Genomic DNA, 25,895 nt, shown 5'->3' with positions numbered 1-25,895 from the left:
ATAAATTATATATCTTAAGGGGTTTATCCAAATAAACAAATTTGAAATCAATGAATGTATGTTATATCAGTGTCACTTCCAGCATGTTGAATCACATTTAAAATTAACTAAACAGGGCATTTCATCTGATACCATTAGGTCTAAAATGGGGAACAGCGAACTTCCAAACACAATGGTAGTCATGATCAAACAAGAAAGAAACTGGTAATTTGAATGTTTTATTTTAGGTATTTAAAAACAAGCTGTAAAAAATAACATCTAAAAAAAAAAGAAAAGACAAAACAAAATCTGAATACCCTAACGGAACCTATTGGAAAAAGAAAAAGAAACTTCCAACAATAAAGAAATTAAAATGAGGGCAGTCAAGCACATACACACACACACACACACACACACACACAAAACAACCTACATTCAGTAGGACAGTCTGTGCCTTATTACAGCCCACTTACACACGTTTTTCTGTTCAGTAGCATACACTGTATACAGACACATATGACCACCTTAAAGGAAAATAATTACAATGAATAAAATTAAAAATAAGAAATCATGATGGCAGGGAGAAATACACCTGCAACAAAACACTGGGAATGTTAAAAAAAATAAAAAAAAATTAAAAAGTACCAAGGAAAACAAAGAAAAGAAAAAAAGACCAAAAATGTTGCATTTCTTTTTCTTACAAACATAATTTCTGAATATATTCAAAATACTGCTAGACAGTTTTTTTACCCTCAGGAAATTGAAGGGGAAAAACTATTTTAATGTGAGTCAGTGTTGAGATGGTGTTGTGCCAGCTTGCAAACAAAGATGCTTTTTATTATTTCACATTTTTTAAAAATAAGCAAGGTGTGGGTGAGGTGAATGGGGCAAACTGAATAGTAACCCAACTAGTTATTTAGTGCTTTGTTCAATGCATGGGCAAAATGTGTTCCCTTTTTCTTCATTTTTGACTTTAAAAAACAAACAAAGTTGGAATAGAAAATGTCTGGGTTGATGAGTAAACCATGGTCTTGTCTTGTTAAAGCCAAAAAGGAAACTTCTTGATAGAAAAAAAACAAACAAGTCCAGAGAGCCATCGCAACCTCCCAACAGACTGAGCCGATCGTTTACTGGGCCTGAAATGAGACATCACAGACCAAATTTTATATAAATTTAAATGTAGAAATGTAATCTTTGCTTTGTAAAGAAATGTAAAGTCTTTCAAACAAACATCTGCACTTTACATTGATTATGTCACAGTATCTCCTTCTAAATCACAAAGAAAAAGGCACAATGAACAGTTGGGGAAGCAGTTCTATAACAATGGGCATTCTATATTTTGGCCAGTGAATGTGTTCTTGGCAGACAATGGTTTTCAGCATACAGGGTTAATTTTGGATGCTGGTCATGGATGTGCTACCTGTTGTCCCTGCTGTGGAGCAGCTCCCTGTCCAGGCGCCTGCCCTGGCTGTCCATAGTAGACAGCCTGCTGTCTGTAGTACTCCGCCCAGGCTGCACTGTAGTCCTGCTGGCCTCCAGCTGCAGCTCCTCCCACGGCTGCTGCTGGTGCACCTGCACCTGGAGCAGCTGCAGCCCCTCCAGCTGGCTGGGCTGGAAAAACAACAACAACACACACTTTTTACTGGATGCACACACAGTCAAGTACTTGTTTCATTTGACCGTATACGACGGACCAGACGGCTCAGTTCTGACCTGACAGAACCTTTTAGTTTACCCAGATACATAAAACTGTCTCAGACCCCACTTACTCATGCCCATCTTTTTATAGTACTCCTCCCAAGCTTTGGTGTAGTCTGGCTGGCCCCCAGGGGCCTGTGCCGCTTGGCTCTGGTCCCCTGGTGCTGCTGCTGCAGGGGCTCCTGGATTTTGGGCTGCCATGGCACCCCCTGGCTGTTGGCCGTAATATTGTGCATAGTATGCTGCCCATGCGGCGTTCTGGTCTGCAGCTGCTGCCTTATCTAATGAGGAGAGGGAAGGAAAAAAAAAAAAGAAAAAAAAAAAAGAAGAGGACATATTAGTTAATGAAATACATTTATATACCTCAACATTCACAAATTAAAAAGAGAGCAACTTTTGAGTCAAGTACAGAAACAATGTTTTGGAAGAATGGAAGTCAGTGCAGGAAATAAGGACTCACTGGGGTCATGGGGACCTGGGGCTTGCCACTGCTGGTAGGTACTTCCCCAACCCTGAGCACAGAACTGGGGGCCACCAGGCGCGGCTCCACTGCAGAGAAGGACAGGATCGTTTAAACACAAACTGCTTATTTATCATCAGTCTCCCCTGTAGGAAAATTCTGAATTGTTGCAGTGTTGTTTGTGGGTTGTACTTACTGGGGAGCACCACCAGGAGGCCCTGCATTATAGGGGTTGGGATTATAGGGACCCATTGGCCCACCTGGGCCTCCTTGACCAGGACCAGGACCAGGACCCGGACCCCCACCCAATGGACACAATGGAGCCTGGAAAAAAAAAAAAAAAAAAAAAAGAGAGAACATCCAAGTTAACTTTGGACAGCTGCTTGGACTGTGTATTCCTTCTCTGCTCTGTGAGTCACTAGAACATACCTCAATCTTCTCTTCTATAAGCTGCTTTGCATGGTCAATCTGCTGTGGGGACCCACGGATGATGAAGAGTTTGAAGTTAGGGTCACCGTTTGGCGGTGGCTGACGAGATATCTCCACAAATGCACCGGTCTGTTGGTTGATAGACTTGACATTCTCTCCTCCTCTGCCAATGACAAGCCCACATTTGTGCGCAGGAATGGAGAAGGTCATCTCCCCTCCCGGAGGACCCCAGCTCCCCTGGCCTCGACCTCGTCCACGCCCACCAGGTGACATCCCTCCACCAGGACCTGGGGGACCCTGTGGTGGATACAAGCCTTATATTAGGTTTCACTGTTCCACAGCAAAGCCCTGTTACTGTGTTCCGTCATCAACACAATAATTGAGATCAACACTTGAGATGAACACCTACCCCCTGCCCACCCTCCTCTCGTGCACGGATGCTCTGTAGCAGGTCAGTGATGATTGACGCAGCATGCTCACACTGGTCTGGTGGACCCGTAATATGGGCTATTTTATCAGGACCTGAACCATCATCTGTGAGGGATGAAAAAGGACAGACAGGTTTATTGGTGGGGGTTTGTACAGGGACTGAAAAAGGGATCAACTATCTTAGCTGAAAATGTTAAAGACATTGGAATGACAGCATGGTTAAAAAGGTGCAGTAGGCAATGCTGCGCATAGATTGTTGCTATTTGAACTAAACTGCCAAACAAATACAACACCCTTTATTCATAAATCCAAAGTAGTGAATTTATCATTTTATGGTGTTTTGATTTATTAGAGAGTATATAGATTTTACACCACACCTGCATAAACACTACTTAGCAGGCCAAAGAAAAAGACCAAGAGTTGTAAGGAAAAGAAAAAAAGAAGGTATGACATGTAATGAAATATGGTGCAGTTTAAGATAGTCCACAAAACATTTGGAGAGCTCACCTGGTTTAAACTGTATTTTCACTCCAGCATCGCTTTGGATCTTCTTGATCATCTCCCCACTTCGGCCAATTACAACTCCAACAGAGTGGCGGGGCACAGCTATCTGTAGAATTACAAGAAAAACAATAAATAGTTTTAACTGCTCTAAGTGGTTGAGTCTCACCCACTTATCAAATATTCAATTATGTTTAAGAAAAAGCAAAGTTACAACTAACTTCTGTTGTTACACAGATTACTTACATCGATGCCGCCGCCGCCACCACCACCACCTCCTCCCCCCACTCCTCCTCCTCCTCCACCTCCACCCATCCTGGATCCATATTCACTCCTGTCTCCAAAGCCTGCATGCTCCCGGTCTCGTAGGATCTCATTAACCATCTCCTTTGCTTGCTAAAAAATAAATAAATATAAAGGACACGGTGATTTGAAGGGTAAATAGGGGCTTAAAACATCTCCCACTTAGCCAAAACTATATCTGCTGTACTTTGAGTACCTGCACTTTGTAGGGGTCTCCAATGATGCGTAGGGGTTTATCTACGTTAGGTGGCTGGGATCCATCTTGTATAAGAATCATTTTAACTCCAGCCCGCTCCTAAGATTTTGCAGAAAAGGAATGTTACATTGATCACACAGCAAATTCACCTTATCCCAACATGAGCATTACTGCAGTGTACAAAATTAGCATAGAATCTTTTCTTTTTTTTAACTAATACCCATTTTCATTCTAATATTTGTACAGCAGAAACTCTGAATCAAGCCATTATATAGTTAATATTATTAAAGTAACCTGTGATTCTCACCTGTAGCTGTTTGATGGTCTCTCCTCCTTTACCTATAATCAGGCCTGCCTTGCCTGCAGGAATGATCATCTCCTGCATGGAACCTGACTGCCCATTGGTTGTTTCATGACCCCTTGACACTATGTCATCTATAAGTGCTCTGGCTCTCCTGGAGGCAAATTCAAATGAAAAGAAGAGTGATGAGAACGATTGAACACAAGACTATGGTGGCATTAAAGCAATATAGTTAACGGGTCACACTATTCACTCTAAATGTTCTTCACCGTGGCATCGCTACTATCAAGGTGGTCAGTTCAGAGATGGGACTTGACTCTTCCAAAAAAAAAAAAAAAAAAAAAAAAAAAAAAAACCCTTCGACTCGAGATGCGGGACTCGTGAACAATCTATTTTTGGAAACGATGAGCTGAATGTTATTCCCCTCCCTGCGTGACATATAACCTACCTACGTAACAAAATGTATCTGCTGCGAGCGGCTACACATGAGGACAAACTACATGTTGACCACATCGGCAGCTGCTGTGCCACTCATCAGAAGCTTTGGCTTTAAAAAACGGCAGACCATTTTATCAGGCACCTGAAAACGTATTCTGATAGGTAGCAAACATGTTTAGCTCAGCATTGGCCATCTAATGTTAGCTTGACTTTTAGCATTATTTTCCTGATACCCTGAGTACCTCAATATTTGGTCTGAACTGTTCGTTCTGTTTATGTTACAAGGGAAAAAATACAGTTATTAACTTGAAAGTAAAGCATTCCTGGAGTTTGTCATATTGCAATAGCCTGTTTAACCCTCTGGGGTCAGCATTGACTTGCACTAAGCATAGTTATTTATGGGGTAGGAATGATTAAGATTACAGTAAGGACTATAGTTGGAATGTAACTATGACAATCTTTGCAAAGGACAATGTGTACCTAGTGCTGCCTTAGAGGCAAAACTCTGTTAGAAAAGTCCAAATAATGCTAACCGTTACCATTGCGCAAGCAAACAGGAAATGGTTCTAAGATTTCTATAATCCTATTTTTTAAGATAAAACTAAACTAATACATTATGTGTAGTCCGATTAGGCAAGCCACCAATCTCTCTTAACAGCCTGAAAGGCTCACCTCAGGGAACAAAGGTGTCTTAACATGCCAGACAAAAATTAAATTTCTCCAAATGATTATTGAAAGGAGTTGGAGTCATGTAATGAGTATTACGAGCAACCATTTCTACGTTGCAAGGTGCATTTTCCTGCGTTTTGAAAGGAGATGCTACTTATCCCCTCGACTTCAACGAATTGAACCAAGCAAAGCCAATCATTTAGCATGACTTTAAAGTGTGCAAAAATACACTAAAGTATTGTTCAAAGCATTGCCTGTTCAAAACTCTGCAGCTGCTCAAGACTGGCATTACTGTAGGCACAGCTGGAGCTTTTTGCGCTGCCTGTAATATGCAACAATAGTGTGACCTGAACCAGAGATGCTCACAAGTCTTTGAGCTTGTGTCCAAGTCAAGTCTCTCGTGGTTATGAGTGTTGTATCACCGGCTGTGTTCCATCTCGGCTGCTCAGAACACTGCATAGCCATATATAAGGAATTTAAAGCATGTAATATGCTATTCTGACTCATTTATATATTATCATAGTTCCAGCTTTGATTAGTTGTTTGGGATTTAATCATTTTAAAGTTTAATATGGTTATTTCTTCTCCTCGGAGCTGCTACTTGATGCTAGAGACATCTTTGAGAGTTGAGTAGAGTAGTTGCAAATTGAGAAATACACACTGTTTGAGATGGGAAACAAAAACTTACTGTATAGCATCTGGTGAACCGGTCAGAGAAACACTTCTATCTGGAAGGCCGGCACTGTCTGTGAATGAATATGAAAATATACACATCAATCCAAGAAAAGCTATAAAACCCATTATACTTTGTTTACTTGACAAATGTGGGGTTAGCACATTTCTCACCGTGCGCAATCTGGACCTTGCAGCCAGAATCCTGCTGTATTTTGTTAATCTGTTCACCTCCTCGGCCGATGACTTTAGGGACAACAGCAGAGATATTTAGATTGAGTTTAAACAAGTGTAACACAGCCACGTCTATGGTTTAGGAAAAGTATGTGCATGTACTTACTGAGACCGACCATGCCATCAGGCACCCTGAACTCTTCTGTCATCGTGGAGGGCCTGACACTGCAGACAAGTTTAAAAAACAAGGATGTGTGAAGGATCTTTATGGAGGTGTAAGTCATACCAACAAGCACCAAAACTGTCAATGTAAAAGAAACACAAAAAATATCCTTAAGATACCTTTGTTGCGACAGGGCAGCCAGCTGAGCTCCAATAGCTGTTAAGAGAAGGAAAATGTGGTGAGCGGTTGGAAACTGAACCGAGCGAGTGTTTGGAATAGGATCAGTGAGTGATTTAACGTACACAATGCAGAATCAATTTCACTCTGTGATGCTACCTTCTTGGCATCGGGTTCATCTGAAAACAAAAGAAAAAGTGAGTCTAATATGTGGACTAACAAATGCAGACAAACTGCCCGTTTGCGCAGATTTTTCACCTGCTTCTTCCAGGGATCGTTTCTGTGCTGTGAATGGATAGTTCTCAGCTCCTCCGTTGTTGCTCACTGAGGGAACACCGTCTCCACCGATTTTAGCTGCAATCTAGAAAGACATACACACTGGGTCAAGTGTCTGCAATACACCCCAACATAGTGACTAAAATGACAGATCATCTCATTTAAAGTGGCACTGCGCAGACACATTAAGATCAATTTACTCAGGAGCACTACTACACTGATGCGGTCATCTAGGCCTGAAGACTACAAATTTGGAACAGAAAGCCTTTGTTGTGGGTGTGGAGTTTGAAAGACCGCATTTACCAGGCACGAAGGGATTGAGTTGCATTATGGGAAGTGTAGGATCTAGTTTGTTGGTGCTTGCCCCATACTATGGACTAAAAGTCAGGATATGCTCATCGCTGCTGTATCTATTTTGACTTTTCATTTTTAAAGTCCATCTCTGCTTTATCATTTCTACATAAATAAAACAGAGGAACTAAAATGAAATACAAACATTACACCAACAGTACCTTCACAGCACCTTGACTTAAGATAAAACAATCTTTAGACATAAAAATAATATGCAACAATTATGATAATCGATCGTTTTGCTAAAGTAAAAAGGCAAAAATGCTAAACTCAAGTTTCAGCTTCTAAAATGTTCAAATGGTTTAGCCTTTTTCTGTTTTCTATGGCTGTTAATTGAATATCTTTGAGGTTAGGGCAGTTCTTTGACTAACCGAGTAAAGAACTCGATAGATTAAAGATTATTCAATAATGCGATCAACCATCACTTGAAGCCCTTACCTTGATAACTACAAAGAGCCGTAAAAGTAACGTGGCCTTCACACTTTCGCCATTGACCGTGAAAGTAACGTTAGTCAATGAGAAACGTTACTACGATCTCATTCACTTAGCTAGCTAGCTAGCGATAATCACCTAATAGCACCCTTTTGTCCGTTTAATGCTAGTTATCAGTAACGTCACACTATCACAAGCTAGTCAGTTGACCTTATTTGGTGACAATCATAGTGCCATGACAATGTTGTTAATTGTTCAATTCTTCTAAAATGGCGTTTTACACATGGAGGCTGAAACTTCGTGATCAAATTACCGTTAACTAACGTTAACTGTTAAGAGTAGCTAGCTAACTAATATAGCTCACCTAACGTTAGCTGAAGTAGCTAACGTTAGTCCATTTAACGTTAACACAAGGATCCCGGTGGCGATGACAAGTTGTTTTATTTAGCTATACACGAAAGCGTGACTTACGTTGCTGCCGCTGCTCAATGCACCCTGCAAACATTTCAACCGACTACACAATCTGGCGAGTGCGTTAGACAAATGAATGGCATTGCTACTAGCTAGCTCGCAGCTAGCTAGTTACCTAAAGCTAACGTCACGGGTAATTAAGCTAGCCGCAGTTTCCCACCAGCTAACTACCGCTAGCTCGACGACTGTCTTTATCTTGTAGCGGAGCACTTTATTACCTGTCTGGCTCGTTGTACTGCATCAGCAAAAGCGTCGTTTTTCATCCCAGCGCCGACTCCGTTTGTCGGCAGACCGCCGTAATCAGACATGCTGCTCACAAGGGACAAATAGATACAGGGGGCAGGCTAGATAGCTTTGGCCGGGTTGAGCTGCGCAGAAGCGGGAAGGCTAAACAGCAGCGTACGGGGGACTCCAATGTGCGCGACCGCTTACCACGCCGGCAAATGTGCCTGCTTAAAATAGCCAATCAACGAATCTTCAACCTCTGCGTCTTCATTTTTGGGTGTTGACGTCCTACGTTATACACCAAAAAATACCGCCGCCTCCTGGGCTGGAGGAGGAGTAGTGTCGATCAGACACTGTTGAGGGGGACAGGCATGTATTTATAACATTTAGAGTTCTTGATTACCTACTTGCATCAAGCCATGTATTATTTAGAAACAATTTTACAATGGAATCATGTTTTAACAACTGAGGTGGAAAAACCAAACTTGCACTCCTAGTAACGTATTAAAGATAGCAGATAACAAACTACATGCATTTCCTGTAAGGCAATAGGTATCAAAATCAACATGATTAACTTAAATAAGTAATTTGTCCTTTAAGCCAATCAACATCTACACCTGACACACTAGGAAATTATTTGGAAATTACAGACTTGTAAAATAAAGCTTTACCAAAAATCTGAAAATTGAGGTCAAACTGAATGAGTTGTCTTGGACAGTTCCTTTTCAGTAGAAAGCTCAGTGGCATTTAACAAAAGCAGCACCATGCATGCATGCATTTATTTCCATAAAAAATAGTCACATCAAAAATGTTTATTGGCATTAAATCTCATTTCTTAGTGTTTCATTATTGAGAGAGAAAACATGAACTCTTTATCATAGTGTTAAACCTGCACATTGTGCACATAGAGTTTCTAAAAACATTGTGTAGCACTGGACCCTTTTGTGTGTTTCAAATAGGAACACTTATAAAACATGAGCATTTTGCATGAGAGGTTATCCTGAATCTTCTACGTTTCTTGATATGGCTTTGGTAGTTCCACTCATGTAAAATAAAAAGTCCTTTGGTGTGCATTACTTAGTAGTAATCTTTCCATTGACAGACAGGTCAATCAAAGTCCGGACTCTGTAACTCCACCGGTGTGCAGCGACTTTAGGTTCTTGTCGCTTACGGAACAGGAAGTTTGACCGGTCCTCCTATTAATCCTGTTGCTTCCTTTATAGACCACCTAGGAGAAAAAATAGTGCTATAGGAATGTAACATGGCTTCCTGGTTTGGTTTTACCTGTTCGTTCTCAGTAAAAGTTCATGCAAGTCTTCATCTGTTCAAGTCAATGCAATAGCAGCAGGCAAGTGGATTAGCTTTCACACAGCTGCTGGCATGCACTGCAATGCAATATATCACACATGAAACTCATTTCAGCAGCTGCCAGATCAGGTGAGGTCCTCCAAATGTGAGGGCTTTCACAACAGATTATATATAACGATGATGAACTGTTGTTTTTCTCTTTTTCTTACATGGTTTATTTTCCATCCGATCATCCTCACTCTGAAATCTCAGGACTTTGTGATCACAGCACCATGTATTCATCCAAAGTCAAGGCCCATTTCCTCATGCATTGCTAACAGATCTGTACGTGCTTGCAGTTGAAAGCCACCCCAAAATCATCTAACCTTTTTCTACCCCTTCCCTTTCCCACCCCTCCTACCCTCAATGTCCACTCCCAGGACTATCCTTGTGTATTCATAGACGACGTAGGACATGCTGACAGCAGGAACGACTTTCAGCAGGTTGGGGGAAATTCCTCGATAAAGTCCGGCCACACCATCCTGGGTCACGATGTTGTGAAGCAAGGCCAACATGGAGGGTTTAGGGGCTCCCTTCACTGAAGCTGAGAGGAGAAATAAAGATTAATTCCACCAACACATTCTGGCCTCTCACTACATTTGACTCTGCAAAACTGGTGCTAATGCACAGAAGTCATGTTTGCCCTTGATTCTCTCTCTAATTGTAAGTTTGTATAAGGTTCTAGTTGCACCAAATGCCTGCTCTTGGTGGGAATTGTTGGGTCTCTGTAAATTATAGAGTGTGGTCTAAACCTACTCTATCTGTAAAGGGTCATGAGATAACTTATTTGACACTATAAATAAACTGAATTATTAATGAATGCCTTCATTTTCATTGCATGGTCACATACAACAAAATTCTGTCTCTCGTAAAAGAAAACCGTTCCCATTCACTCTGCTCAAACACACTGACATACTCTCACATTAACACATAACTAATAGATGGTGCATTCCAGTGGATAGGCTTTTTATTTATTTTATTTATTTTTTTAGCTCATTAACTACAAATGTGATAAACAATCTGGCATTTTATGTATAATAAATAAAAGACAGAATAGATCTGGAATGACATTACTGCAAACCATTTTCCAAGGCATACAATGCATTGAGAAGGACCTGGAAACAACTTAAATCAAAGTCTGCTTACTTCAACCACATCTTGCAAACTCCATCACATCTTGCGATCTTCCAGAGTGGATGGAGTTTGAAGTAGAACGTTTTGAAAAAACTAGCAAGTGGGCCTTGAGTTAAGATTTTGTCAGACATATATATATATATATATATATATATATATATATATATATATATATATATATATATATATATATATATATATTATAAGAATGAATGTTATAGATTGATTTCATACCTGCCAGGCAGCCGTTGGTTTACATTCACTGTGAAAGAAACTTGAAGCATGCTTCAAATTCACGTTTGTGTCAAATTGTAATGCAGTTGCGAGCAGGAACTGTCTTGAAAACTTGTTTGTGTGCCCAGTGATGCCCCAACATTCAAGACAAAAGTTTGGTTCTACTCTCTATCCAATGAAGGAAACCATAAGATGTGGTTGAAAGCTCTGGTAAAAAGCGAGCCAGTGGACCTTTAATTAATATTATTTCTTTTTATCCTTTTCACAATTTCTGTTTACATATTGCATGTCTTCTGTTTGATTTTCTGACATTTGTAAAATACATTGCTTATCAGCAAGAGAGTAGATTTTCATACCACTCTGAAATAAATACAAACCAATAGCTCAAAAGGAGGTATCAAGTCAATCTTGTAGCTTATAGTAGGCTTCGGAAATAATCAGCAGTAAGTCACTGTATACAAAATCTTTATTAATTTGGCTAAATAATTGGTAGGGTCCTTTATTCAGTTTCACAGTATTAGCATGCTCCCTTGTACATACAGTAGAGATGGGTGACAAATTAAAGAAAACATGAATAAATTGGCATCATTGTTAGGGGTCATTGAATGGTTCTATACGTGTGAAAATCATTAAATATGGCATTGCAGTTATCAGATCTAATCCCAACTGCTCACCTATGGAAGATATTGGGCTTTTGTGTTAAATTGTGCTTTCCACCTATACAACAAAAGTGATCTTAACACACCTGTATACAGACAGGTGCCAAGGAGAATAAGTGAGTAAAAGTAAAACAAATGCCAGATGAAGGTTGCTGTAGAGAAATTAAGCCTTACATTTAAAGTGTTGACAGTGTGTGGGAGCTGACTTCTGTAATGTTTACAGTGCTCTCCATTACTATCAAATGAGGGAATATATTTCTTCAGTAGCCTTCAAGGGACTTCGAGATTCTATGACAAGGAGCACTGATGGCCCAACACCTAACTAAGACACTTAAGATATTTTTTTTACTGTAATTTGCCACCCATCTGTGTCTATATTAGTATGACGACAGTTACCCTGACCTTGTGCCTGCATTCGAGTGCGGATCAGTGCTAGCGGGTAACTTGCCAGCTGTCCACAGGTGCTGGAAACGGCACCGCAGCCGACCAGCACCATGACCCCTGGGTCAGTTAAACCTCGGTTTCTGTTCAGCCAGGAAAACTTCAGAGTCTATGGAATAGAGGTAGAGAGAAGAAGGTAAACACTAAGGAGATGCACGGTGACAGCTGTGAACTTTAATGTCTCTGACCTCGTAGACAGCCAAGTCAATGCCAGCGTACGGGACAATACTCAGCAGGTTGGGTACATAGCCCTTGTAGAAGGCTGCGACACCTTCTCTCTGTAGGATCTGTTTGGCACAGTCTGCTATTCCTGAGTATTGGCCTGTTTTCCTTAGTGTGAGACGAGTCTTCAGCACCTGAGGAGAAAAGAGCGGAGATGGAAAGGAAACAAGAAGGAGGAACAGAAAGAGAAAAGACATTAGTCATTTCACTCATCATGCGTTTTCTTGATGCTGTATGAATGTTTTTATGTGTGTATTACCCTGATATTACCTCCATTGGGTAGATGGCTGTCTGAGCTGTAGCTCCAGCCAAGGAGCCTGCAACAAACCTCTCATGAATCCTCAGATTTCTGGTTTCATTTCTGCTACGCATCACATTCTTGATCTATGAGTTATAGAGCAAAGAAAAGAATAAAGTACTGGAAAAAATTTGAGAGTTGTAATCATAGACAAATGATAAAATAGAATTGATGGAAAACAGATGGAGTATTGCTTTAAGACATAGTTTGACATTTTGGGAAATATTCTTAATTTGCTTGCCAAGAGTTGGATGAAAAGATTGATACCACTCTCTTCTGTACGATAAATATGAAGTTAAAGCCAGCAGCCAGTTAGCTTAACTTAGCATAAACTAAATAGAGTTATTAAATGTTGAACTATTCTTTTAAACATTTGACTGGGCAAAAATTTTAAATATTAAAAAGAGAATGAAAAATCATAAATGCCTGGAAGATAGTAAGAGGTAGGAGAAAGAGAGAATAATTAAGATAGAGATCAAAGATGAATGGATATTCAGAGGTTCAAAACAAACAAATAAGAGAAGGGCTCTCAACCTGTTCATAAGCTGTGAACTTGATAGCAATTTCTGGGGCAATCTTAAGCACATTGATTCCATTGCCCCTCCACAGCGACCAAGGTCCTCCTTCTTTCAGCATGTACTGAAAACTGCTCAGCACATTCCCTTTAAAATCAATGGCACCATGAACCTAGACGAACAGAGTCAGAGAGGTAGACTTTGTGTAAAGAAGTAGAGGCCTACTGAAGGTTCATCTCAAAGCTCTCTGCCACAAATCAAAGATAAAACGGAAAACGTTCACACATACGCATGAATGGTCATGTGGTTCAGACTGATCTAAGAGGTGAGATCATAACTGTCCCGACTGACCTGTCGGAAGACTTTGAGGCGGTCTAAGGGAGCAGTCCCAGTTCGAGATACAGATCCAGCCATGGCTCCAGCCAACAGCTGCCGCCACACATAGCCAGACTTCTTCTCCTCCTCAGAAAATTCATCTGGGACTGTCAACTGCTCACCTATATCCAACATCTACTGAACCCGTGGTGTAGGGAATGAGGATTAGATATTATGGCAATAAAGAGGAGAAAAAAAGAGTTGGAACAAAAAAAGGCAATATGTGTCTGTCAGTTACAAATCAAACTTGAGAAGCCAACTTCCTATTAAAATACTCTCTTTTATGGTGAACAGTATGTAATCAATGCTATTATCTATCGTTTGATTTAGTGTTTCAATGTTTACTATAGACAACAGGAAGTACGGCAAATAATGTGTTTGGCAAGCATTTGTTTCACAGATGCGTTGAGCAATGATGCTTTAACCCAACAATGTCATCATTTGGAAATACACAATGCTGTTCTTGTTCAAGTTGTGTATGTAATGTAATGTGTGTGTGACCTCACCATTGAATGTTTCCAGTAGCGCGCTATGTCCTCCATGTTAGTGAGAGGGTTAAAGAGGAAATAGTCTCGCCACTCATTCCAGTCAATGGTCATGGTACCGTCTTTGTCCATTCTGAGACAAACACATAAACAAGTAATGAAACTTACAGACCGTATAATCATTAAGCACTGAGTTACAGAGGGCTGGATCAATGATTTAGAAATGGCAATGAGGAATCCTTTACTGCACGTATAAGAAAACGCTTCTTGGTTTACCACACTCTAACCTATCAGCGGAAACTGAATAAAAAAAACTATGGAAATGCGGCACCTTCTTAAAGTAAAAGGACAAATATTTTGCTTTCAAAATGCAGTTCAACCATCCGGCACCATAAAATCCTAGGTGCAGGAAATTTGTCAGAACCTTGCTTTTTACTTTGCACTTCAAATTTTGATGCAACAGCATTAGAAAAGAAGGAACATTATGTTTAGCAGACTTGGTATTTGTGCCATTATTTGAATGGGAGAAGGAATGAACTGCAAATGTGCATAAGGAGGAATATCAGATGGAAAAAAAATAATCCAGGGTTTGATTATTATTATTATTATTGATAATGTATCATATCTGGTTGCAAAGCTCAGATGTTATATGTTAAAACAGCCTTTTAAACCCTGTTGACTGTTCGTACAAATTGGTTTCTGAACTGTTATGCAAGCCAGATATGAAAGCATTATATTAAAAACCAGGAAGGTGAGACCCCCTTATTGTCATTAAAGCCTATAGCATGTAAGAAACTATCAGCTTCAATGTTTCAAACCATCTAATAGACCAGTTGTAAATATACGAGGGTAATGCGCATGAATTTTCAGCGATGGGAGTTGTTAATATCCAAAACCAGGGTTGTGGATGTTCTTACCTTGGATCCTAATGTGATGCAATATCAGATATCAACAACTGTTAGCAGACCTTTGCAAAATCCTGGTGGCATCCTCGAGGCTAATGTCCACACCAATGTTGTGTAGAGAGTGCTGGATCTCCGCTGCATCTATCTGACCTGCAAATATCCACCAGTCAAGCATAATAAGAGAGAAAGAGAAATCAGAGCATGGAAAACATTTTAAAATGATCTCAATATGAACATTTTGAAGCAATAGCACCAGCAATTATTATTTCAACTGTGTACTGTTGGCTGCTGCTGACCGTCATTGTTCCTGTCAAGACTACGAAACATGAGTTTGAGCTCTTTTTCATGGGTGCGGAGATACTCCGTGAACTCTTCAAAGTCTAGTAACCCATCTTTGTTGGTGTCCCCGGCCGCCACCATCTGAAAACGCAGACAGCAGGTTAATGAAAAACAAATGTCTTGGCATTTGGCAGATATTTGGTCAGAGTGCAAAAAATGCTTTTAAATTACAGTCTGAAACCCTACTATGCCTGCATTGTACTGGTCAGAGAGCTGCTTGGCCCTTTATATATATATATATATATATATATATATATATATATATATATATATATATATATATATATATATATATATAAAAATATAAAAATATATTTTAGCCCATCTACATCAGGATATATTATTATGTTGTTGTTGGATTTTTATAAAGGCATTCTATGATTAAATCTGTACAACAGTATAAGTTTGTCTAGCCTATCAGCGCAAATACAACAGAGGTGACCCACACAGCTGCAAAATACCACAAGATCAAGATTGCACTCCAGGTTTGTAGTCTTTAAATACTCCCCTACCTTTCTATTTACTGGAAAAATTATGCTACAGCAAGTTCTGTAGTTGAAGAATGATGCTGTGAAGTGTAAAATACTTTACAGCATGCTGTTATTTAATTCATTTGTCTGATGAACTGTACAAGACATTCAAATGTTACAAAAGACACTAATAATTAGATCTCTCAACAATCATGCTGGTAGCTCTGCATTTGCAGTTGTAAATGGAAATGTATTTAAAGTTCATTAAATAAAGTGTAACCATTTAATGGTGTTTCAATGCATGTTAAAGATATATTTTATATGATCAGAATCTCATTTATCATTCTTAAAAAGATATTTTTTCCACCTATGAAGTACCATTACTGAAATCTTCTCAGAAACTATGGAAAAGAGGCCCAGTAAAATCTAGTAATCTCTGACATAGTCTAAATCAGTGGATTCCAAACATTCTTGGTTTATGACACCTTAAAGCTAAGCCATATCTATTTGTGATCCCTTATCACCGGTTGCATAAGTCTACTGGTTGCAGTACGTTCAACCAAAAAAGTGAAAATTTCCCTTTGTTCTATTTGAATAACTGTTGGAGTTCCAAAAAATTAATTATTCTTTATAGAAAAGCATAACTTTGAAAGCAAAGATTAGAGAAACTTGTGAAAATAATTTAACTGATAACTTTGTGTAGCAGAAATGTTTTTTCCCACTACACAAAATAAATAAATTTGGATTAAAAAAGGAGAGATGCAAATTGCTCCCTATATAATGTTGAAACAACCTATAAGAAAAGGTCAACAATAATCCATGTGTGAAAAGAGATCAGGTGCAGGACCAAGAGAAAGGTTATGCTTCTCATCTTTCTGCTCCTTGTACTAAAATAGAAAGCATGCTGCCCTTCTCACACACACACACACACACACACACACACACACACACACACACACACACACACACACACACAAATGAGTAATATATATTCACATACACACAAATACACACAGAGAAGAGAGAGAGTGGGAGAAACAGCACAGGAGAACGTGACAGTGAGTCTTCTTGGCAACCCATACACTTTTTGCAAAAACAAGCAGTCAAAGACAGACTGAGTGAAGAGCGACAGATTGAGTAATCACAATAAAGTCACGCTGTTGATGCTCTTGGCATCTGCTGTTGCACAAACAGAAAGACAAGGACGTGGATGACAAGGAAAACAAGGACATTCCACATAATGAAAAACGGGAACGATCTCACAGATGAGGAGAGATCATTGGGTCCTCTAATTTTAATATTATTATATTTATATTATTATATTTATATCCTGTAAACACCTCCCCACACGCACGCACGGACACTGTTGTTGAAGCTAACCATCTATCACAGAAAAATAGCCAGTGTTGCTTGAAAATCTTAGGTCATTTTACCGCGGTTCTGAAAGACTCTTCTAACCTTCTCTTATCCCTAATCCAAACCAAGATGGTCACCAGAAAGTACATATCTCCTTGCTCAAAAGAGATTTTACTATCAGTAATGTTGGTATATATGGATTTTTCTTTCCAAGATTTAATATTTTTAAAGACAATAATGTCCCAGATGACCCAGATTCTGTAATGCTGGGAAGTTATTTAAACGCCTTGATATAAACTGCATTTGTTTAATGTGACATAATGTAGTATCCACACATAAATGCCACTGCAGGGTACAGTAAACAAACAGGTGTGAGTGATACAGGTATCCTGAGTGATACAGGTATCCTACTGTCTTACCCTCTCCAGGGATCCTCTAATAAGCCCTCTGCCTGCCAGCCCTGCTCGCAGTTCGAGGATGTCAATATGTCCATCTTTGTTGAGGTCCAGCTGATCAAAGAGCTCAGCCCAGCGCTTCTCCCTCTCCTGGTCCGGACCAGGGGATTTTCTGTCCTGGCAGAGCGCCCAAGGGAACCAAGTCCATTTGGCTCCCATGACTGGTGCCAGTCAGAGTCAACTGATGGGATACAGGGGCATCAATTAAATCTCCACAGCCTGACACAGAACAGTCCTTACAAGTACTAAAGCCTTAATCACTTACTTGTACAGAAAATTTAAGGACTTTTCAAATAGAAGTCTAGTAAAAAAACAAACAATCTAATCCAAACTTGTGATGTACATTTGCAATGTTGAACAAGTGGTTCCCAACCTTGGGGTCCGTGACTCCACAACAGGTCACAAGAGGATTCTGAGGGGTCATTTAAAGTTTAAACTCCACTGATTTAACATTAACCCTTTAACATTGTCGGACTCACGATCAACAGTTATATTAAAATGTATTTAAATTTACACAGCTGAACCAGAGATAGTCTTTTTTATTCCACACATTCTTCTACCTTGTCAAAACCTGGCACCTACATTACCCACAATGCAACTCAACCACCAACAGTTCAGTTGGAGATTTGGGTGATGCTGCTGTTGGCTAATGCCTAAAGCCTAAAAGCAGAGATGAGGATAATCACAGGCCGAGAATCTAATGTAAATTTAATTTTCCTCTAAAAAAAATGCTTTTATTCTGTAGGCTAAAGGATAATTTAACATTTCTGGGACAATTATCCCAAAGGAAAGAATTCACTCACTGGTTGAAGGGACCACAACTAGTAGTAGTAGGCTATGCAACCAGTGATAAGCTTTGTTTTAAGGGGTCATAAACCAAGGTTAGGAAACCACTGATTTTGACTATGTCAGAGATGACATTATATTTGGCTGGGTTATGTTATTTTGTCCTACAATATATAGGACATATGGGGTAGTAGGGCACCACAGCCAATTAAAGTTGAATCAATTAACTTGCGTTAGGCCAGTTTGCATTACAGGTCTGGTTTGGTAATGTATCTGTTTTTTGTTTTTTTTTCGAGGTCTGGCCAATGTCTTGATTCGCCAAACATACTGGGGACTGGAATGGAGCAATTAGCTACTGTTTGGGGAAATAATTAATTATTGTGATTAAACCATTCTAGCTCGCGCAGATTGACGCAGGTTGCTCCACGGGGTAGACACGAGCAGTTTAGCTTCCATGCACATTCATGACCGCGTTTAACTTGATCCTCACGCTTACTATACGTTATGGTCGAACTACAAAACATACGAGACCATTTTGTGACTCTCTCACTCACGGTCTGTTTATCGCCAAACCCAGCCGCGGCCCATGGTAAGATGCAGAGGATCGGGATTTAAGACGAACCAGCGGGTCCGTCCTTACACTGGGTTTGACAGAAAAAGAGCAACTCCATCTGGATTCGGCAGGTCCAAGGGGGATCTGTGTTCACCACTACTGATCGCTCCGTCTTGTAGATTTCCCCGAGACTCTTGTTGAAGAAGCAGGAAGCGAGAGAAAAACAGCCGCCTTCCTGCTGGTGAAGCCTGCTGACGGCCAAGTGTCAGATCCGTGCATGTGTGTGTGTGTGTGTGTTTGTGTGTGTGTAGGATGTAGCCTAGCAAGCCTAACAGGCTGGGTCACTGTGGAAACCATAGCTGTACTTAAACAGTATACATTACAGTCTATAGTTGGCGACAGCTCGTGACTTGTATCGTATATGCTGTTTATTATTGATTAATAGGCTACTGATAAATGATGATGGCTCTTATTTGCCCCCTGACATCATCCTCAACCAGGGCTGTAGCCAGGGTTTTAGAAATACTGAGGTCATAAGTACAAGGTCCAAAAATAAATCTTATTATTATACAACATTTTGTGATATAAGTAAAACCTTAAAATCCATTCTCAATCAAACAGGGAGCCGATGGAGAGAAGCCAGGATTGGGGTGATGTCTGTTAAAACCAGTGAGCAGCCTAGCTGCTGTGTTCTGAACTAGTCGGAGGAGAGAGAGAGACTTTTGCCTGATGTCAGAAAGGAAGGAGTTGCTGTAATTGAGTATGGGAAAGATGAAAGCATGAATTACTTTTTTTTTTTTCCCACGTTAGAGTTTGAAAGCATGGGTTTGGTATGCACTGACTGCAGAGAGCCACATAAGCAGTTGAGAACAACAACAAAAAAAAAGTATACGGAAATGGAGCAGGGAAATAGAGTGGTATACTTGTTTTTGCAGAGGTGCTGTATTTAATGATTGGGTTGGGTGTTTTGTCTAATTTTGCCCACAGACTTGTCCATCAACATTTAACACTCACTTCTCCATCCTGCAATACTTTCTCTCTGCAGAGATGAATGATGTTGCTGGCCCACCTGCTCCTCCCTCATCACTTTATTCTCTTATGATAAACACTCTAAAAAGGTCCCGGACTTTTAAGATAATTAATGATGCCTGGCCACACACTCGCACACAATGGAGGCTCCCCTGCTTTAATTGTCCTATTATATGGGCTGACTTGCTTTCGGTCTCCTGTTGACAGGTCCACATGGCCTGTAAGCACGTACACCACCTCTTTCATTCACCTCTATTCAGCTTCCTTCTCTACACCTGTGAGTCCAAGGGGAGCAGATTGACAGATCAGACAGTAAACCGGTCGGCTATATAAGAGCAGCACTCTGTAGTTTGGGAGGCTGACTGACAGACTGACTGAAAAACTCTCAAGTTTTCTACCGTGTTGTCTACTCTGATCAAGTACAGCTCGGTCTGTACATTTTACCTTTGCAGGTTTTCTCAAACTACACACCTCAATGTGTAAGGGGATCTCCTACCTGCCCTCCTCATGCCTGGAGAAGTAAGTACGCAACCGGTTTGTCATGTTTTCTACGTCAATCAGAGATTTGCTCATTGCAGATGTTTGTATAATGAAGTGTTGTATGTGTGTTTCAGGGCAAAAGAGATGCGGGTGATGTTAAGCCATCTGGCTGAGACGCACCACAAGCACAAGTAGCTTACACCTACTTTTTTTTTTTCCCCAAATAAGTATTAAATCAACTTATCTGCCAGTTATCACAGTCAAGCTTTTCTGTCTCGCTTCTCAGGATTCTGGATGGAAAAGCTGTCCACGACCTGGAAACTCTGCTGAACAACATAAGTAAGAAAGCTTTTTTTCCCCCTTTCCCTTTTTTATACCACTTCCAAAGTCAGTTCATCGTTTCAACAACACATACGACATCACAGAAGACATTTTGACATTACAGTAATGTGTAAATTGTATGACAGACTAGAGATAAAAGTTTGAATTTAACTTATTTAGATGCTTCAGTTTCAGGGTCCTGGTATTGTGCTTGCCGGATCACTGTCTCAGCTTACTGGGACACTTGAATAGAGCGGAGCCATTGTTTTTTTAAAGATTTTTTGGGGGGCTTTTTCCGCCTTTAATAGACAGGAGAGAAAGGGGGGAGAGAGGGGGAAGACATGCAGGAAATCGTCACAGGTCGGAGTTGAACCCTGGACCTCTGCGTCGAGGCATAAACCTCTAAACATATGTGAGCCCGCTCTACCCACTGAGCCAACCCGGCCACGAGCGGAGCCATTGTTAATGTGATTTGTAAAACCTGTCAAAAAGTCTGCTGTGAGAATGGCCCAATAATTGTCTATTTCAACTTTTCATAATTCCTTCCATGTTTAAGTGTGCAAAAAAGGAACGCTGTGTTAAGCTTGCACAATACCTCTTAAGCTATCACAATATATCTTGCAGTACTTATGGTTGTACACGTCTCTGTTCATACAGCACTAATGCTCAGAAATGTCATATTATCCTCTACAAGGTGCAATCATTCAATGCAAGAACAGTGACTGAATATTATTGTGGTTAGCATTTCAATGGAACAGTCTCCAATAAAAACAGGTCAAAAAAATAATACTTGATTGTGCTGATACAAATTTTAACTGACCAAAAACTATGATTCACGATGAAAAATAACTATTATGGTCAATAGTAAAGTGACACTGTAACTTTTAAAAGACACAATAACATTTTTCTTCTTACAAAATAAGTAGATTTCATGACCACTAACTTTGGTGGCTAATGTTAGCAAACCAGACACTGATGTTACTTGGTCAGTTCTCTGACTTTGCCTTCTCTACTTGTGTTACTGTTACACAAATGTTTAGCATTGAACATTATTTATCATTATATATATTATATATCATTTAATATTAAATATATAAAAACATACAAATAAATCCATGTCTAATATATTGACACTCACTCATGTGAAATTTCCATGACTAAGCCACATGGAAGAGGTTCTGCTTCTCTCTTTTTCATCTCTCTCCCAGGCGGTCTGCAGGCGTTTCGTGGGTTCCTGCTTTCAGAGTTCAGTGAAGAGAACCTTGAGTTCTGGCTGGCCTGCGAGGACTACAGGCTGTCTCCTTCAAACCTGCAGAAGACCAAGTCCAGCAGCATCTACGGCCAGTTTATTAACCCTGACGCTCCACAGGAGGTTGGTGGAGAGGAGAATGTGATATGTGCAGTCAGGATAAAGAGTAAGAAGCTTCTCCTGAGAATCTGTTCTCCCCCATCAGGTAAACTTGGACGCTGAGACCCGGAAAGCTCTGTTGAGTGTGACGGACTCTCCGTGTGCCAACACATTCAACAAGGCTCAAGAGAGAATCTACAATTTGATGGCGAAAGACTCCTTCCCGAGGTTCCTGCGCTCCCCTTACTGCATGCAGGCCATTAAAGCTTTTTAAAACATATAGTTTATTACCACAGACCCGCTTTAGAAATAAGTGCTGATGAATCTGTACTGCTTGATATGTTGATTGTATTTTACCAACTAGTTTGTTTTGAGATTGTTTTCTGTATGGTAGTGCTGTCCTTGTGCGCTGTATGCATAATGCATGCTGTTATCATTATGACGCTGAGTTGTAGACATAGTTAAAAAGTCTCACATAAAAACCTCAATTATGATGCAGCTACATTGCACCTCTGGACTGCTGAGCTACAAGTCCACAAAGGATTTAAATAAATACCTCATAAAAGACAACTCATTATGTGGCATTTAATGAACATTAGTATTTTTTTATTTTTTAAACATACATATTGTATAAGCTCTATTTTTTCATTTAGAAGCTTGCCAAACTTGTTCTTGCACAGGCTGCTAGAGAGTGTATGTTGATCATTAAAAACAAACAGTGTTCAGCCTTATCACTGGCTAGTTTAGATGATGGTGTTTATTCAAGACAACCTGGGGCATTATTTATTTATTTTTTTTTTTTACCAAAGTGGCTTCACCTTGACTTTTTAGTCCAAAAGCAACATAGTGGTAACGTACGGCTCGCTCCCTGGTCACACTGCTCTGGTTATGTTCAGGTCTTTAAATTCAAAAATGCAAAGACCTGAACATAACCATTGACCACACATACTGTACATTGAAAGGGCAACTCCAATAATTCCACACATTAACGTTTTACAAATAAAAGTTGTAGTAAGCTGTTTGTGGCTCTGGTGGAAGCTGTGCAAAATCTGATAAATTGCCTCAAATTACGTCACTTAAGTCAGTGTTGGTTGTGGCTAAAGACTACGAGTTTTAATATGAAAAAGAAAAAAGTAAAAGTAAGCTTAACAGACCTCTGTAGCCCGCTCATCATCTCTGCTCGAGGCTACATTAGCATAAAGGCCTTTTTTACGGTCGCCATTCCCGACCTGTCGCGCGACAATGTGACGTCAAAATGCCGTAGATCTCGCTGGCTGCCACGATTTAAAGTGCACAACCAGAGGTCACCACTTTTTTTTTTTTTTTCAGTGGCGCACGACAAAGCGGAAACAGGAAGCATGGACAAGTTCGAGGGCAAGCTTTCCGAAGCTTTTCCAAGGACGAACATTCCACCTTCTTTTTCTTTGTTTCTTTGCAAGCAGGCTCAAAAGCAGCTGTTCTTCCACTCCAATATCATCTTAGCCACTGCTGACATGGACGTCAATGCTGCTGCCAGTTCTGCCATATTTATGTACCTTTTTCTTCTAGTCCGTAGAAATAGCGAAGTTGGTAGCCTTTCCTCAGTTGCAACACCTCTGTTCAGGAGAAGACTGCAACTAGTGTCACGACCACCACGCACGAGTATAAATAGTTACGGCGCTCCCATGACATCACACTGTCGCGAGTATACTGCGCGTTTAACACACCTGAATGTCTGACCGAACTGTTGGTGGTCTAGTTGCATTGTGCAGTAGCCATTCCCTGAGACTTCATTTAGCTGAAGTCTGTTTTTCTGAAATCACTACTATTAAAATATTTACAGAAATGATTAGTGCTGGCTGGAATTTGCAAAGTGTGTCATTCTTGACAGTGACAGGTATAAGATTCATATTTATTTACTTAGGATGATTCGTTTTCTGTACAATCATACAATGGAATGATACATAACCGGTTTTAGGGGTACAAACCAAAGTTCATAAAATTCATGTTGTTTTCAATCAGGATCTTTACAACGAAAAACAAGCAAACATACCAGAAACTCCATGCGAGTCAATGCAGTCCTATGGTGCCCCCTAGTGGAGGTTTATGTACTTTCCATGGCTCAGTGATGCATACTATATCTAGAATGTCACTTCTCTTATTTTACACATTTCTTTGTAAACGGAAAAACTAATAATTAGCATCTGTACAAGAAGGGCTCTGACTATTTCTATATGCCTGATGTCAGCCAAAACATTCAGGAATCAAAAACAACACGACAGCTGGCATGTGTCTTAAATCTGAGTCATAGGATCAATGTAGTTCACTGACCCCATGACGAAGTCTTTAAGTTTAGCACGCTTAGCCTGTGTATCAAGCCCTATTTGGAGCTGGTTCCTGGACGGGTCGCTCCTGGGTTGCCTTTACCTTCAGCCCCTTTAACCACACTCAGTGGCTTGTGGAGGGATGAGCTTGCCTTCTGGGTCACCTCCTGTTCAATCTTGTTCCTGATGGCAACCTCTAGACCCTTCAGGGAGCAGCAGAGGAGGCCATGTTAAATTTAGGTTAGCAGTCAAATTCACTGGTGTATCGGTTAGATTCTTCTATCAGATTGAAAGAGCCGGGCTGAGAGAAACTGACACTATTTTGTTAAACGTGTTCTCACCTTCTTCAGCTTCTGTTGCTGAACCACTTGAGCCTTCTTTGGTGCAATTGTCCTCCCTTTACAAAAAGGAAAACAAAAAAACAATATAACTGCCCAATTTCCAAAAGCTATTAACAACAGTTTATCAAACTCAATAATAAACACACTTTGAATGTCTCAAATCAGATAGGTCTGAAATGTCATTTGTCCTTGTTACATTGTGCAGAAACACACGGATTAATAAACTGTGTGTATTATCAGAAAACAGCACCACTACCTACCTACTAACTTCAAGGTGTATCTGTCTACATCATTGAGCTTGTCAGTAATGTGTCATTTTTGTTAAGATACATTTGGAGTAAAATATTCCTGTAGCATTCGCTAGTTAATTAAAACTAGTAACTGATTGTATAATTACACTGTAAGGGTCTATGTTACAAAAGAGTAAGCTCCATTTTCCTTCTATGTTGTGATTATATCTGGGTCAAACATCTCCATTTTGTAACATATTCATTAAAGTCCTTGAGTCATATTGAGTTACATTAACATTAACTTTTTCATTATACATACAAAAAAAAAAAAAAAAAAAAAAAAAAAAAAGAGTCAACAACACGTGAAGAACAGGTATTCAGCGGTTTCCTTAGCAAATATCCAACACATAGGAGTTTAATCTGTAACGTTAGAGCTATTAAGGTAATTTAAGTACTCCTTAAGTACCTGCGTCACCGGCCAAATGCTTTCAAAGGTTTCCATTTAGTCCGTCGCTCAGCTTACTAACTAACACAATATTTAGCCAGAGGAAGGAGCATAACTGTTATTAAGCCACGACCTCTACTATTTTCTTCTGCTGGATATTGTAAATATTCAAACAAGTCATTTTAACGTGTTCAGCAGTTTCCACGCTGGTCACACGTTGTGATTTGCCTAAAAAAAAGGTGTTAATGCGCGTTTTTCAGTAACTCATTAGATAACAGTTGAGATCTGTAATTCATACCTCCTTTCTTCGGTCCTTTCTGTTTGTTTTGTTGGTGTTTTTTAGAGGCTCCTGGCCGCTGAGTTTTAAACTTCTTTGAACCTTGAGCCATTTTTGCTAACCGGAAACAGTGAAATACACGAAGAGCTGCTCTTCTTCTTCGTTATTTCAAATAGTGATTTTCTTCCGTCTTCTTTGTTGCA

General features: G+C 40.0%; 4 protein-coding genes across 5 annotated transcripts; 1 reads left to right on the top strand and 3 right to left on the bottom strand.

Annotated features, from left to right (window-relative positions):
* Window positions 1–261: 261 nt before the first annotated feature.
* On the bottom strand, window positions 262–8,686 carry khsrp (KH-type splicing regulatory protein). Of its 2 annotated transcripts, XM_028596313.1 has the most exons (18): window positions 8,338–8,685; window positions 6,848–6,950; window positions 6,715–6,768; window positions 6,592–6,628; window positions 6,416–6,474; window positions 6,250–6,321; window positions 6,092–6,149; window positions 4,303–4,450; window positions 3,996–4,094; window positions 3,743–3,892; window positions 3,503–3,605; window positions 2,976–3,100; window positions 2,567–2,863; window positions 2,334–2,461; window positions 2,138–2,226; window positions 1,749–1,958; window positions 1,400–1,590; window positions 262–1,115 (listed from the first exon to the last, which is right to left on the bottom strand). In XM_028596313.1, the coding sequence occupies exons 1-18, from the start codon at window positions 8,425–8,427 to the stop codon at window positions 1,107–1,109; spliced, it is 2,022 nt and encodes a 673-aa protein (XP_028452114.1). In that variant the 5' UTR covers window positions 8,428–8,685; the 3' UTR covers window positions 262–1,106. The 2 variants fall into 2 exon arrangements, with proteins under 2 accessions (XP_028452114.1, XP_028452107.1); XM_028596306.1 differs by lacking the exon at window positions 262–1,115 and having other exon boundaries at window positions 1,133–1,590; window positions 8,338–8,686.
* Window positions 8,687–9,141: 455 nt separating this feature from the next.
* slc25a23a (solute carrier family 25 member 23a) lies at window positions 9,142–19,215 on the bottom strand. Its single transcript, XM_028591787.1, has 12 exons — window positions 18,920–19,215; window positions 17,544–17,760; window positions 15,256–15,379; window positions 15,022–15,109; window positions 14,076–14,187; window positions 13,546–13,704; window positions 13,214–13,366; window positions 12,652–12,765; window positions 12,348–12,515; window positions 12,121–12,268; window positions 10,053–10,235; window positions 9,142–9,572 (listed from the first exon to the last, which is right to left on the bottom strand). Exons 2-12 carry the CDS (start codon window positions 17,736–17,738, stop codon window positions 9,562–9,564), a joined length of 1,455 nt encoding a protein of 484 aa, XP_028447588.1. The 5' UTR covers window positions 17,739–17,760; window positions 18,920–19,215; the 3' UTR covers window positions 9,142–9,561.
* Window positions 18,658–22,671, top strand: si:ch211-196h16.12 (regulator of G-protein signaling 5). The gene is made up of 6 exons (XM_028591799.1): window positions 18,658–19,159; window positions 20,400–20,466; window positions 20,562–20,618; window positions 20,714–20,766; window positions 21,957–22,120; window positions 22,203–22,671. The coding sequence occupies exons 2-6, from the start codon at window positions 20,423–20,425 to the stop codon at window positions 22,368–22,370; spliced, it is 486 nt and encodes a 161-aa protein (XP_028447600.1). The 5' UTR covers window positions 18,658–19,159; window positions 20,400–20,422; the 3' UTR covers window positions 22,371–22,671.
* A 1,288-nt stretch (window positions 22,672–23,959) lies between these two features.
* On the bottom strand, window positions 23,960–25,895 carry c2h19orf53 (chromosome 2 C19orf53 homolog). Its single transcript, XM_028591811.1, has 3 exons — window positions 25,714–25,895; window positions 24,741–24,796; window positions 23,960–24,602 (listed from the first exon to the last, which is right to left on the bottom strand). Exons 1-3 carry the CDS (start codon window positions 25,802–25,804, stop codon window positions 24,456–24,458), a joined length of 294 nt encoding a protein of 97 aa, XP_028447612.1. The 5' UTR covers window positions 25,805–25,895; the 3' UTR covers window positions 23,960–24,455.

The sequence above is a fragment of the Perca flavescens genome, chromosome 2, assembly GCF_004354835.1.
Source record: "Perca flavescens isolate YP-PL-M2 chromosome 2, PFLA_1.0, whole genome shotgun sequence".
Classification (NCBI taxonomy): Eukaryota; Metazoa; Chordata; class Actinopteri; order Perciformes; family Percidae; genus Perca; species Perca flavescens.
This window is presented reverse-complemented; position numbering and strand designations above follow the sequence as displayed.